The 12405-nt window shown below is 45.8% G+C and overlaps 1 protein-coding gene across 2 annotated transcripts in view; it reads right to left on the bottom strand.

Annotated features, from left to right (window-relative positions):
• MYOF (myoferlin) overlaps positions 1–12405 on the bottom strand; it is a 173061-nt gene that overhangs the window by 24061 nt on the left and 136595 nt on the right. For both annotated transcript variants that reach the window (XM_050802713.1, XM_050802712.1), the window contains 5 exons: positions 9500–9511; positions 7154–7252; positions 5192–5317; positions 3138–3293; positions 2608–2699 (listed from right to left, as the gene is read on the bottom strand). In XM_050802713.1, coding sequence (XP_050658670.1) covers positions 2608–2699; positions 3138–3293; positions 5192–5317; positions 7154–7252; positions 9500–9511 — 485 coding nt within the window. The remainder of the gene's footprint in view (positions 1–2607; positions 2700–3137; positions 3294–5191; positions 5318–7153; positions 7253–9499; positions 9512–12405) is intronic.

A 12405-nucleotide genomic window follows, 5' to 3' on the forward strand; every position in this document is an offset into this window, starting at 1 on the left:
GGGCGAGCAATGCGCACTAGAGGGCGGGCTTTGGGTTCTGTATCTGCACTGTCCACAGAGGGACTCATCCCAGAGAAGGTGTTCAATACATTCTGTTGAAGGAGAAGCTGTGAGAGGCCTCCTCTCTGCCTCCTCCCCTTCTCCTTGCACTCTGGTGTGTGGACTGGTTCCTGCCCAAAGAGCCAGGAATGTTGATCCATTTGAGCAGAAAACGGATGTGAGAAAAGGTGCTTGAGTCATGACACATGAAGCGCCTTACCCACATGTGCCCCAAACCAGCACATTTCCAATCCCAAATTCCAGGAAACAAATCATATGTGGTCTCTGGGAGAAAGAATTCTTCAGTCAAATATAGTTGAGAACTGCTTCTTTTGCAGTTCTTCTGGACATACTAAAGGTTCTGAGAAGTCCTGCAATTATAATCTTTTTAGACCCAAGTGTCTTGGTTTTACTAAGGAATATATTTTTTTCTTGGAACATCAATTAATATCCTGCGGAAGACACTGCTATTCTTTCGAAGGCGATCTGCCATGATGGATAGGACTCTGAGTAATGGCCACGCACATAGGAAAGGTTGGTCCTTTCTGAATTCCTGTTCCAGAGTCCCCAAGAGTCTCTGCAGAGAAGAAAGCTACCCGCTAAGACCGAGGCCATGGACCGGAGCCATCTAAGGGGCTGCAGAGCCGGCGTCTCCTTGGCTCCACCCTGCTGGATGAGGGGAAGTCTGCCCACCTGCCAGACAGCGATGGGCCTAGCAGAGCCTGACAGCACCGCTTCCTTCCAGGGTGCCTCCGAGCAAGACTTTTCCTGCCACTTAATTAAGCTTGTGCCTGGCTCCTCTGAGACGAGCAATTCAGACAGGGTTGCCTTTCTCCCTTCAAAGCTGGCTTTCCCTGCTTCCCTGTCTCCCTCACAGGAGCCCTCCTTCCTGCCCTGCGTGCCTTTTCCTGTCTAGACCTCGGGGCTGGATCAGTGGAAGAAAAGGAAAACGATCAGATTGCGGTGCCAGAGGATTACTTCCATTCCCTGGCCCGGGCGCATGGCCTTGGGTGTGCAGCATGCGGGGCGGGGGTGTGTGTGCGCAGGTATGTGTGTGTGACACATGACAGAGAAAGAACCCGTAAGGCTACAAACCGACAAACTCAAGAAGAAAAGAAGCGTATGGGCAAGATAATAAAGCCAGAAATAAAAAGATATGCCATGCAGCAAACAAGAACACAGTATTCTCTCACTCAGCAAGGTTCTCAGAACAAAACATCATTTTCACAAATGTCTCAGACAGAGAACATTTTTCTACAGGTGATGGCTTTGCCACAAATGTGAAATATCACCAAGGCGGCTGGAAAAGCCTGGGGCTTGGAGTCAGCAGAATTTCTAGCTAAATCTCGGCTCTATCACTTACCCCACCACCCCTATTAATAGAGCTCTGGGAGCCCTGTTTTCTTCACCTGTACAGTTGGGTTGGTAATCCCTGCCCTGAGCAGCTAATAAGTTTGACATGGAGATGGAAATCAGACCATGGCGTGCCACACAGACACTGGGGTCAGATGGTCTGAGTTCAAATCCTCACTTTTTTTTTTTTTTGGAGATGGGGTCTTGCTCTGCTGCCCAGGCTAGAGTGCAATAGTGCGATCTCAGCTCACTGCAACCTCCACCTCCTGGGTTCAAGCAATTCTCCAGCCTCAGCCTCCTGAGTAGCTGGGATTACAGGCACGTGCCACCATGCCTAGCTAATTTTTGTTTTGTTTATAGAGACGGGGTTTCACTAGGTTGGCCAGACTGGCATCGAACTCCTGACCTTGTGATCCACCCATCTCAGACTCCCAAAGTGCTGGGATTACAGGTGTGAGCCATTGTGCCCGGCCCTCACTCTTCTCTTAACAGCTAAGTACATTAAACACTGCATCTCTCTGTGCCTCAGTTTCTTCTCTTATAAAATAGGAATGATGGGGTGGGCACAGTGGCACATGCCTGTAATCCCAGCACGTTGGGAGGCCGAGGCGAGAGGATCACTTGAGGTTTGGAGTTCGAGACCAGCCTGGCTAACATGGCGAAATCCTGTCTTTACTTAAAACACAAAAATTACCTGGGTGTGGTGGCACACGCCTGTAATCCCAGCTACTTGGGAGGCTGAGGCAGGAGAATCACTTGAACCCGAGAGGCAGAGGTTGCAGTGAACCGAGATCACGCCAGTGCACTCCAGCATGGGTGACAGAGCAAGACTCCGTTTAAAAAAAAAAAAATTAAAAATAGTAATAATAATGGCACCTCAGAGTTGTGAGATTTTTTTTGAGATGTTTTATATAAACAGCTCCGCAGACAGCCAGGTGACAGGGTGGTCCCCGGAAAAACTCCAACCGGCCTGTGCTCCTGTAACACCAGTATTAACGCTGCCTGTCTACCCTGCACGCCACCAGAACCAAGCTTCTTCACTTCCGTGAAATTCTTTTATTTTGGGTTTATCTATTTATTACCTGCTCTCCTGTCTAGAAGGTTTATCTAGTTCACAATCACAGGGCCTAGGACAAGGTTGGACACACATTAGAGTCTCCACGCATGTTCCGTGGAGAAATGAAGGCCAGAAAAACATTGAAGAATGCACATTACCTGCCAAAGACTGGGTTGAGAGTGTTGGGAATGTAGTGATCTCGGTCTTCAATGACTTTTTTGCCCAGTGTTATTTTTATGTAAGGGTCACACTGCGGGGACAAAATAGACGGGAGGTTACATCATCATAGGACACAAGGTGAAGTCAAGTTCAGGGACAGACTCAGCTCGCCTCCACACCCACTCCCAGCTGATGACAAGGTGGCCGCCATGGCACCCCTGTGCCTAAGACGAGGGAGCAGTGCTCTCCTTTGGGTGGCATGCAGCCAGTTGTGTGGGCGCAGGGGTGGTGGCGGGGGGAGTCCTGGCTCACACCTGTAAAATGAGAAGGATGAACCAGGGGACCTTAAGCCCCTGCAAGCTCTTAGATAAATCCCCATGGGGACAATCCTCCCGAATACATTGTTTTGATGGAGCATCTTTCCCCTAGTGAGATAACAGACGCCCAGAAAGAAAGAACAAGACAATTATTGTGGCTGATGACTGTAATTATCTTGCTACAGGAGAAGGCCCCACACCCAAACTCTTACCAGGCCATTGTTGTCCTGGGGCTGGAGCTCTAAGCCTCGAACAATGTAAATCCTAACCGTGCATTCCTGTGGGACGCTGTCAGGTAATTCCCGAAACTGTCTGGGAGGGGCTGGCACGCTGGGGTCATCCGGCAGAGGGTAGATCCGAAAGGAGCCCTAAGAGGGAGAGACAGAAGGACTCACAGGGCCCTGGGTGGCCCAGAGAGAGGGCTCCCGGTAAGTCTCCTCCCCTCACAGGGGTGTGGGATTGAGGGATGGAACGCTGTCTTTTGTGGAAGAAATAATGCACATTGCACTTTGCATATTTCCAGTAGGGAAAGTGAAATGATTCTCAAGTAATTACTTGAGAGCTCACAGGGGAGAAGAGAGAGCACAGCAGAAATCGGGAGTCAAGAGGAGAACATAGGCCAGTGTGATGGACGAGGTGGTGGTGAGAAAGAGTGAAATCCTGCACATTCTTTGAAGATAGGAATAACAATAATTACATTTTAAAGCCAACAAAATACCAACAGTGATTCCCCTTTTCCTGTAGCACCTCTGTACTCCACCTCGCACTCCCAGGCAAACTTCTTTCAAATCTGTTTCAAAAGTAACACCTTTCAAATCTCAGCTGAAAGGTGTCACTTCCTCCAGGAAACCTCCCTGATTGCTCCTGGGCCGGGTATGTTCTCTGGGTGCTCTCATCCAACCCCACACTCACCCCGACACAGCCCTGTCCTCTGCATTGAGATAATCTATTTAGTGTCTGGATCCTTCGCTAGACCGTGAGCTTCTAGAGATGGATGAGGGGGCATGAGGTCTCGTTCATCACCCTATCTCCAGGGCCTAACACAGGACTAGGCATATAGTAAGGGCACAAAAATTGTATTTTGAAGGAGTGAGCCAACAAGACCTGCTGGAGAGGCCACATATTTTGCCTTGAAACCAGGAGAAAGCACTGAAGCTGGATTCGGAACATACAGATCTTAGTTCCAGCGGTCTTCATTCAGACAAGTGGCATGGAATAAGCACCTACTATGTGCCAGGTACTAGGGACCCACAAAAGAACTCAAGGACTCTCGTCTGGCGCAGCAGTGGTCAGTAGGGTTGGCTCTTGTGCCATTTGTGATTGCTTGGTGGGAGGCTGTACTGAGGAGGATTTGAGACCATGCATCGGGCATCATCCTCTGGTTCCTTAGCAATGTCTGCTATAGGCAAAGGATTAAGAAGCAGCAGCAGCAGCACATCTGCCATGACTTTGCCAAGCGTGGTTGCAGGGAGGGGCAATTATAACTGCAGATACTTTCCATGTGTAAGATGCTTTCATGGAGGCATGAACCCAGACCTGTGGGAGCCCAAAGCAGGAGTGAGTCACACTGCCCGAAGCAATCAGGGAACACTTGACAAAGAGAGTGACATTTGAGCTGGTGCTTAAAAGAATGAGTAGGACTTTGTCAGACCACAAAGCGGGTAGAAAGGGCATCCAGGGAAGGAAGAAGAGCCTGTCCCAAGTCTCCGACTTGTGAGAGGACAAGGTGTGTCCGGGGCTTGGGCGAGGCTCTTCCAGGCAGGAGGGTGGAGTGTGTGAGGGGGAGGGAGGCAGGGGACCATGTAGCTTGGGAAAGACTGGCTCTGCCTTTGGAAGGAGTTGCGACTTGCCTGTGGAAACCCAAGCAAAGCCTTTCAGTAGTCCAGAGAGAAGATCAGATTTGGTTGCATGGAGGCTGGAGAGGAGTGTGATGAGAAAGGTGATGAGGACTGTCAAGTGAGAAGTTGTCACAATGATCCTGCTGAAAGCATGGTAGGGGCAGTAGGATGAGGAGAGGAACTAGATCTTGGAGAGACTGCATCTTAGGATTCAAGGCTGCTTGGCATGAGCAGGGAGGCAGGAGGAGATGCGAAGATAGCTCAGAGTGCTCTGGCTCCCCCTCCCCCTTTTCCTTTCTGGCACCTTCCAGCATCCCTCAGAGGCTGCAGGACATGCCCCTCCCCAGACCCTGCTTGTCCTTTATCCTAGGCCTATATAAAAAAGGAAGGTGGATTTTAAACAGGACCAACACGCATATCTTACTCACCTTAAACTCTCCGACCACAGAAGGATCTTCATTCTCATCCGACTTGCCTCGGTATAACTTGAATGTATCTGAGAAGTCTGTCAGGCCCTCAAATTCTGCTACATTTTCCAGTTCGCAATTATATATCTGAAAACCACCAACAGAGCCTTAATTTCTCATTAAAGTGCAGGTAAGGTCTACAATCGAAAGGGCTGACAGTATCAAGTGGGCATGAGGTTGTGGAGGGGGCAACCGGAACTCCCACATCGCTGGCGGGAGTGTAGACGGATACAACCACTTTGGAAAATGTCCGGTAGTTTCTGATGGAGTTAAGTAGCCACCTATTCTATGATCCAGAGATCGCATTCCTAGGCATTTACTGATGAGAGGTGAAAACACATACACATGCTAGAAGAATGTTCACAGCAGCTTCATTATCAGGAGACTGGAAAAACAACTTGTGGCATATCCACACAATGGAACACTACTCAGCAATGACAAGGGACACACTATGAATACACACAACCACATGATGAGTCTCGAAACTGCAACGTGGGGCTAAAGAGGCCAGACACACAAAACATAAATCATACGAGTCCATTTAGAGCAAGTGCAAAATCAGGCAAAATCAGTTTGTGGTGAGAGAAATCCAATCAGTTGCTCCTAGGAGGGACGAGGATAGTGGAAAATTGACTGGAAAGGGACAAGGGGAAGTTTTCTGTGGGAATGGGAATGTTCTCTTTCTTGTTTTGGGTGGTGGTTCACACAGGGTATATATAATAATCACAACTTGTTGAATGGATCACTTTATTTTATGTAAATTATTTCTCAATTTAAAAAGCAAGAAGAGGAGGAAGGAGGAGAAGGAGGGAAGAAAGGAGAAAAGGAGGAAGGAAGGGAGGGAAGGAAAGGAGGGGAGGAAGGGAGGGAAGGAAGGGAGGGGAGGAAGGGAGGGGAGGAAGGGAGGGGAGGAAGGGAGGGGAGGAAGAAGGGAGGGAAGGCAGGAAGAGAAGGACGGAAGGAAGGAAGGAAGGGAAGAAAGGGAAGGAAGGAAAGGGAAGGGAAGGAAGGACAGGAAGGAAGGGAGGGAGGGAGGGAGGGAGGGAGGGAGGAAGGGAGGAAAGGAAGGCAAGCAGGCAGGAGGAAAAGAAGGCAGGCAGGAAGGGAAGAGGGAGTGAGGGAGGATGGAGTATGAGGCTGATCCTTCAGCCCCGTTGGATCATTTTTCTGAATTAATGGTTATTTACATGCTAGTATTTCTTAGGCTACACTGAGAAATTATGACAATAACATGAAAAGGTGTGGGTTTTTTTTTTTGCTTTGATGGGGAAAATTATTTCAATGACCAGATATTTCTCATTCTAAAGTTTTTTTTCTCATATACATTGTTCTGAAAACTTTAGCACTGCTTCTACTTGAGTACCCTACAGGCTGAAAATTGAACAAAGAATTAGAAAATTCAAAACATGAACAGAAAGCTCAGAGCTAGTCAGCCATGCCTAGCTCAGTCGCTTGTCTTCCTCCCGTATACATGTTCTCATGGCTGTGATTTTATGCTGCATACATGTGACAGATGCAACTTTTCAGCTCGTGAAACCAATCCCGGTTCAAAGTACACAATGAAGCATGTTGACATCTTGTGTCATTCTGCAAATAGCACTATGACTTCTGGGTTTTCCTGAGTCAAACTGGATCATCATGGCCTAATTAGCGTGGTGCCAGCCCATTCCCAACCATCTGCCAGATGCCTCCGAGCCCCAACGTGGCAGTCACGTAACCATAACTCAATAGCTGTCCTCAAGTCCCTGGAATCTTGGCAAAGCCAAAACTCGTGCGAGAGGGCTCTCTGGGAAGACAGAGGTTTTCCTGGCCCCTGCTCATTAGCACCCACCCAAGGGACCTTTTAGTCATCCTCTGAGCTCTGCCTGTGGCCAGTTTTAAAGGATGTCGATTCTCCACCCACAGCAGCATAGATCCAGGTACCTTGAGCTTGGAATAGCCTTTCTGAATATACTGTCCGCATTTTTCATGTTCCCCTGAGGAAGCATAAAATTTACTCCACCAGTCCATGATTTCTTCCTCCTAAAAACATGTCAAAATGGAAAAGTCTTTAGTGATGTCCTGGACTTCCAATCTATAAAGGAAAATGAATATTTAATAGTTAAGAAATAGGTTCTTCTGACCCTGTTATAGGTGAGATTATATGACTTTTGTTTACATGCACAATAGAGAAAGCCTTCACGATTCTTCTACTCAGAAACTAGAGGTGAAATGACCATTCTTGGCCAATGAAATGTGTTTGGCTATAGTCATACTAGATAATGTTCTTATGTCCTTTAGACACAATCTATTAATTTGTTGGTTTTTACATTTTTATTCTGTTGACTTGATATTTACATATACATATAAATTTAAAGAAAACCTCCAATATATGTTTTCTACTATCTCATTTTCTTAGCCCTTTTAGCCAGTAATGGCTTGTAATACAATACTCACTAGCTAAAAATTAGAAAAACTGGTTTTAATTCAAGTTCCTTCCTTTATGTTATAAGCCATACCCTTAAGTTATAAGCTGTACCGGCTTGGGCAAGTTGTTTAACATCTCTGAGCGTCAATTTCTTCATCCACTGAATGGAATAATAATACAATGGACAAAGCATTCACATACTGCCTTCATCCACCTGCCTCCATGTACCTCCAAAAGTTGTTCTGGAAATCGTAGGGGATTTTTAGGAGAAAGAGCTTTGAAAATTATAAAACGTGAAATGAAAGGAAGGGAGGCATGATGGTTCAGTTAGACCAGGGCTCCCGACCTATCCTAGGAGATTCTGATGCAATCAGTCGGGGGTGAGACCAGGGCATCCAATAAGTTTTCAGAAGTTCCCCAGGAGAGTCCAATGTGGAGACGGTGTTGGGAATCTCTGGTTTCAATGGGTGGTTCTTGGTTGGACAGAAGGGACAGCATGTAAGAGTCACTTGTGGAATATTGTCAAACTATATAGAAGACCTCCCACTCAGATTTATAACAAGAATAGATTCTTATCAGACCCACCCATTGTTTATTTTAACCTACCTTGGAAATAGTAACGCCAAAAGAAAAACAAACAAAAAAACACAGAATGTCACCTGCAATAGCGCCCCTTGGGGGAAAGGAAGAAGGGACAAGAAAGGCTACTTCTTTCTATTTTTTTATTTTTTTGAGACGGAGTCTCACTCTGTTGCCCAGGTTGGAGTGCAGTGGCATAATCTCAGCTCACTGCAACCTCTGCCTTCTGGGTTCAAGCGATTCTCCTGCCTCAGCCTCCTGAGTAGCTGGGACTACAGGCATATGCCACCATACCCAGCTACTTTTTGTATTTTCAGTAGAGACGGGGTTTCACCATATTGGCCAGCTGGTCTCGAACTCCTGACCTCGTAATCCGCCCGCCTCAGCCCCCCAAAGTGCTGGGATTATGGGCGTGAGCCACTGCGCCCAGTCTTGAAAAGCTACTTCTTATTTGTGTTATATTATATATTACATTATATGCTTCTTATTTATGTGTGTGTGTGTGTGATGCATGTGTGTTACACATACTTACACAGAATTACTTCCCCTTTATGGGTCAGCAACCTACCCATGGATTTAGCTCTTTTTTTAAATTTTGACACACCATCTCGCTCTGTTGCCCGGGCTGGAGTACAGTAGTGCAATCTCAGCTCATTGCATTGCAACCTCCACCTCCCAGGTTCAAGCGATTCTTGTGCCTCAGCCTCCTGAAAAGCTGGGATTACAAGCACCCACCACCCACCTGGTGAATGTTTGTATTTTCAGTAGAGACAGGGTTTCGTGTGTTGGCCAGGCTGATCTCAAACTCCTGGCCTCAAGTGATCTGCCTGCTTCAGCCTCCCAAAGTGCTGGGATTATAGGAGTGAGCCATTGGGCCCGGCCCCCCTAGATTTAGAAAAAACTATTCCCATAAAAATTCTGGGCAGAAAATACATGAATCCTTTTTTTTTTTTTTTTTTTTTTTTTTTTGAGATGGAGTTTTAAGCCCAGGCTGGAGTGCAGCGGTGTGATCTCAGCTCACTGCAACCTCCGCCTCCCGGGTTCAAGCGATTCTCCTGCCTCAGCCTCCTGAGTAGCTGGGATTATAGGCATGCACCACCATGCCCGGCTAATTTTGTATTTTTAGTAGAGACAGGGTTTCTTTATGTTGGTCAGGCTGGTCTTGAACTCCTGACCTCAGGTGATCTGCCCGCCTCAGCCTCCCAAAGTTCCGGGATTACAGGCGTGAGCCACCACGCCCGGTCCATGAATCTTAGATGTGGCAAAATGTATACCATAGTTACCTTTTCTGTCAGCTGCTCGTGCCCATGTCGGGTCAGGAAGAGGGCGAACCATATAACAGGTCACATAGATATGGAGACCCCAGGAACATGAGGTTTAAAGAGAAAGAAAGAAGGAAAAATTATTATTCATGCATGCCTTATATTATCAACATTTTGATGAGTTATTTAAATTATTTAAATTTTTCTAAGTCAAGATGAGCCCACAACTGAACCCACTTTACTGGTTTCTTTTCTGAAAATATGCAAAAGGTTACACACAGTATTACAATGAAAGGTTTGGAAGTAGCCCCTTCTCTGCCCCGCCGTCTCATGTTTTCGATGGAGTTAGACGTTTCACAGCTCACACAGGAGCAGGGTATGGAGCTGCTCATCCCCCTGCTCCAGACCTTACATTCTGTTTAGTTCCTAAAATATATCTCCAAACTTGGTGTAATTCTCCTCCCCACAAAAAACTGTCCTGTCACAAGATATGTTTGACTGCAATGTTGTCATGTAGGTACCCCCTCCACCATGCCTATGTTACAGCACCAAATAAATACTCATCCATCAAAGTTGCTCTAATATGAGGATGTGAAGTTTCCCATTGGCCAAATCCTTTCACGTGATTTTTTTCATAGAGAACCCACCCCGATCTAGGGCCCATCCAGGAGATGAGAGAATGAAGAACTGGGAAGTGGGGCCTGAATGTGGTCCTGGTATCTGTTGGGGCATTAGCCAAGCTCGTCCTCAGTGGCAGTTTGAAGACATGCTGACTAGACCCTTTTCTGAGATCCTAACTTTATGTTCATCCTAAAGGGTCTTCCTCCGGCTGCCATGTGAGAGGCCATGGGGCTGCTTCCGTAGGTGCCCCTTGGTATTTTCTGGATTGATTTTTGTTCAGCACAATGGAATTGCCAAGACAGGCAGAGGGACAGATAGGCAATTCTTTCTATTAGATTCATACCAAAGCAAGATTTAAGGGTTAGATCATCACAGCTGAATTGAGATTTTGGAGAGAGTGATTTTATTTCCAAAGTACTCTTACATTCTCAATGGTTCCTGAAATCAGATTTTTAGAATGCGTTTGTTCACAATTCAAACCATTTCAAGGAAAATAACAGTTCATGATTTAAAAGATTTTTTGTTTTTTTTAGACTAAGTTTTGCTCTTGTTGCCCAGGCTAGAGTGCAATGGCATGATCTCAGCTCCCTGCAACCTCCGTCTCCCAGGTTCAAGTGATTCTCCTGCCTCAGCTTCCCAAGTAGCTGGGATGACAGGCGCCCGCCACCATGCCCGGCTAATTTTTTGTATTTTTAGTAGAGACGGGGTTTCACCATGTTGGCCAGGCTGGTCACAAACTCCTGACCTCAGGTGATCCAACTGCCAGCCTCCCAAAGTGCTGGAATTACAGGCGTGAGCCACCATGTCAGGCCTAAAAGGCATTATTTAAGACAAGTTGCTGATTTTAAACTTTAGGATTAGTATGGGATAATTTATTCGTGCCTACACGATCATTAGTTCATGTGGAAAGGTAATGGAAGCAACTGATGTGACTTGCTTTATTATATCTAATAATAAACTTGCAATGGGAATCAAATAATTAAATGGCACAGAAGATTCTTCTTTTAGGCTTAAAACAATCACGTTTGTTGAAAGATCACTTTTCACTCCAAAATCTACTAATAGAAAGAGTGGTAAGAATAATTCAAGTTTTTAGGCCAAGGTCCCACAGCCCCAGGCAGCCTCATGCATTTGTTTATCATACATACATGCACTGTCGCTGGAGAAGCCATTTTGCTGAGTGCTGTTGACATACTGCTTAAGCACTGGAATTGGAAGGTAATTGTTGAGATGGCCATGTACGCATGTCCATGTTATTTGGCTAGCACTTGACCAATTTCCCCAAAGACTTATTTCTCACTTTTCTTGTGATAGTGCTCAGTCCATTTGTTAAGAATTCCCATGGACATCACAGAGTAATGCCATGAGTTTCCGGAGTGTGACACTGTCACTCAAAGACACAGCCTCCAGCTCCCAGCAACAGCATAGTTATTTTTAAGGCATTCCCTCCATTTACCCAGACACAAGGCCTGGATTAAGTGGTAATACATGTGCATTACATGTACATTACATGTACATGTAATGTGCATTACATGTACATGTAATACAGGACATCCGCAAGCTTGTTATTGGCTCTTTCAAAGTGCAACTTTGTTTATTTGACTTTGTACAGATGTGCCATGTCTACTTTGATGAACAAGTGGACTCAGATTTTTAGAGATTTCAACCAGCCTTTCTTATCAACACAGTGTACCTCAACTAGATATTAGGAGAGCAGGCAGATTAAGGCAATTTACAATACAGTGGGAATGACTGATACTACCATCCCCAATCCTGCTATGTTGCAATGTTTAATTCTATGATGTAAACTGAACTTTCATAAAGTGTTGCTACAGTAACATAGTCACATTTCCTAACTATGGTTAAGAAGTGAATGAAAATACTGGCATAGATTGTTGACTTTATTCTTCTCCTGTTCCTCAGTTGTACTTAGGGCTACTGAGTACACTGAAGGCATGTAATAAGAATTGACTGACGATGAGAGATGGCAAACCTGGAGGCAGATTATACAGCAAGATCTTAAAATGTCTTTTTCTAGAGTAGTTGTAAAAATCTACAGAAAAGATCTGAAGTATATTAACTTCTGCCAAGGCTACTAGGCATATTATTAGGGATATCTGGGGTGGTTTACAAAGTGATCACAGTAGTTTTGGCCTATGGGATTGGAAATTTGATATTGTCGTTTGTGACTATGTAGGATTCCCAGAGAGTAGAATCAAACACACTCCTGCACAGTGCTGGCTGTGGAGACTATATTTTATACGGTCCAGTTGTTAGTGAGTTTAATGCAGTGGGAAGGAAGTAGA

This window comes from Macaca thibetana, chromosome 9 (assembly GCF_024542745.1).
Source record: "Macaca thibetana thibetana isolate TM-01 chromosome 9, ASM2454274v1, whole genome shotgun sequence".
In the NCBI taxonomy this organism is placed as follows: domain Eukaryota; kingdom Metazoa; phylum Chordata; class Mammalia; order Primates; family Cercopithecidae; genus Macaca; species Macaca thibetana.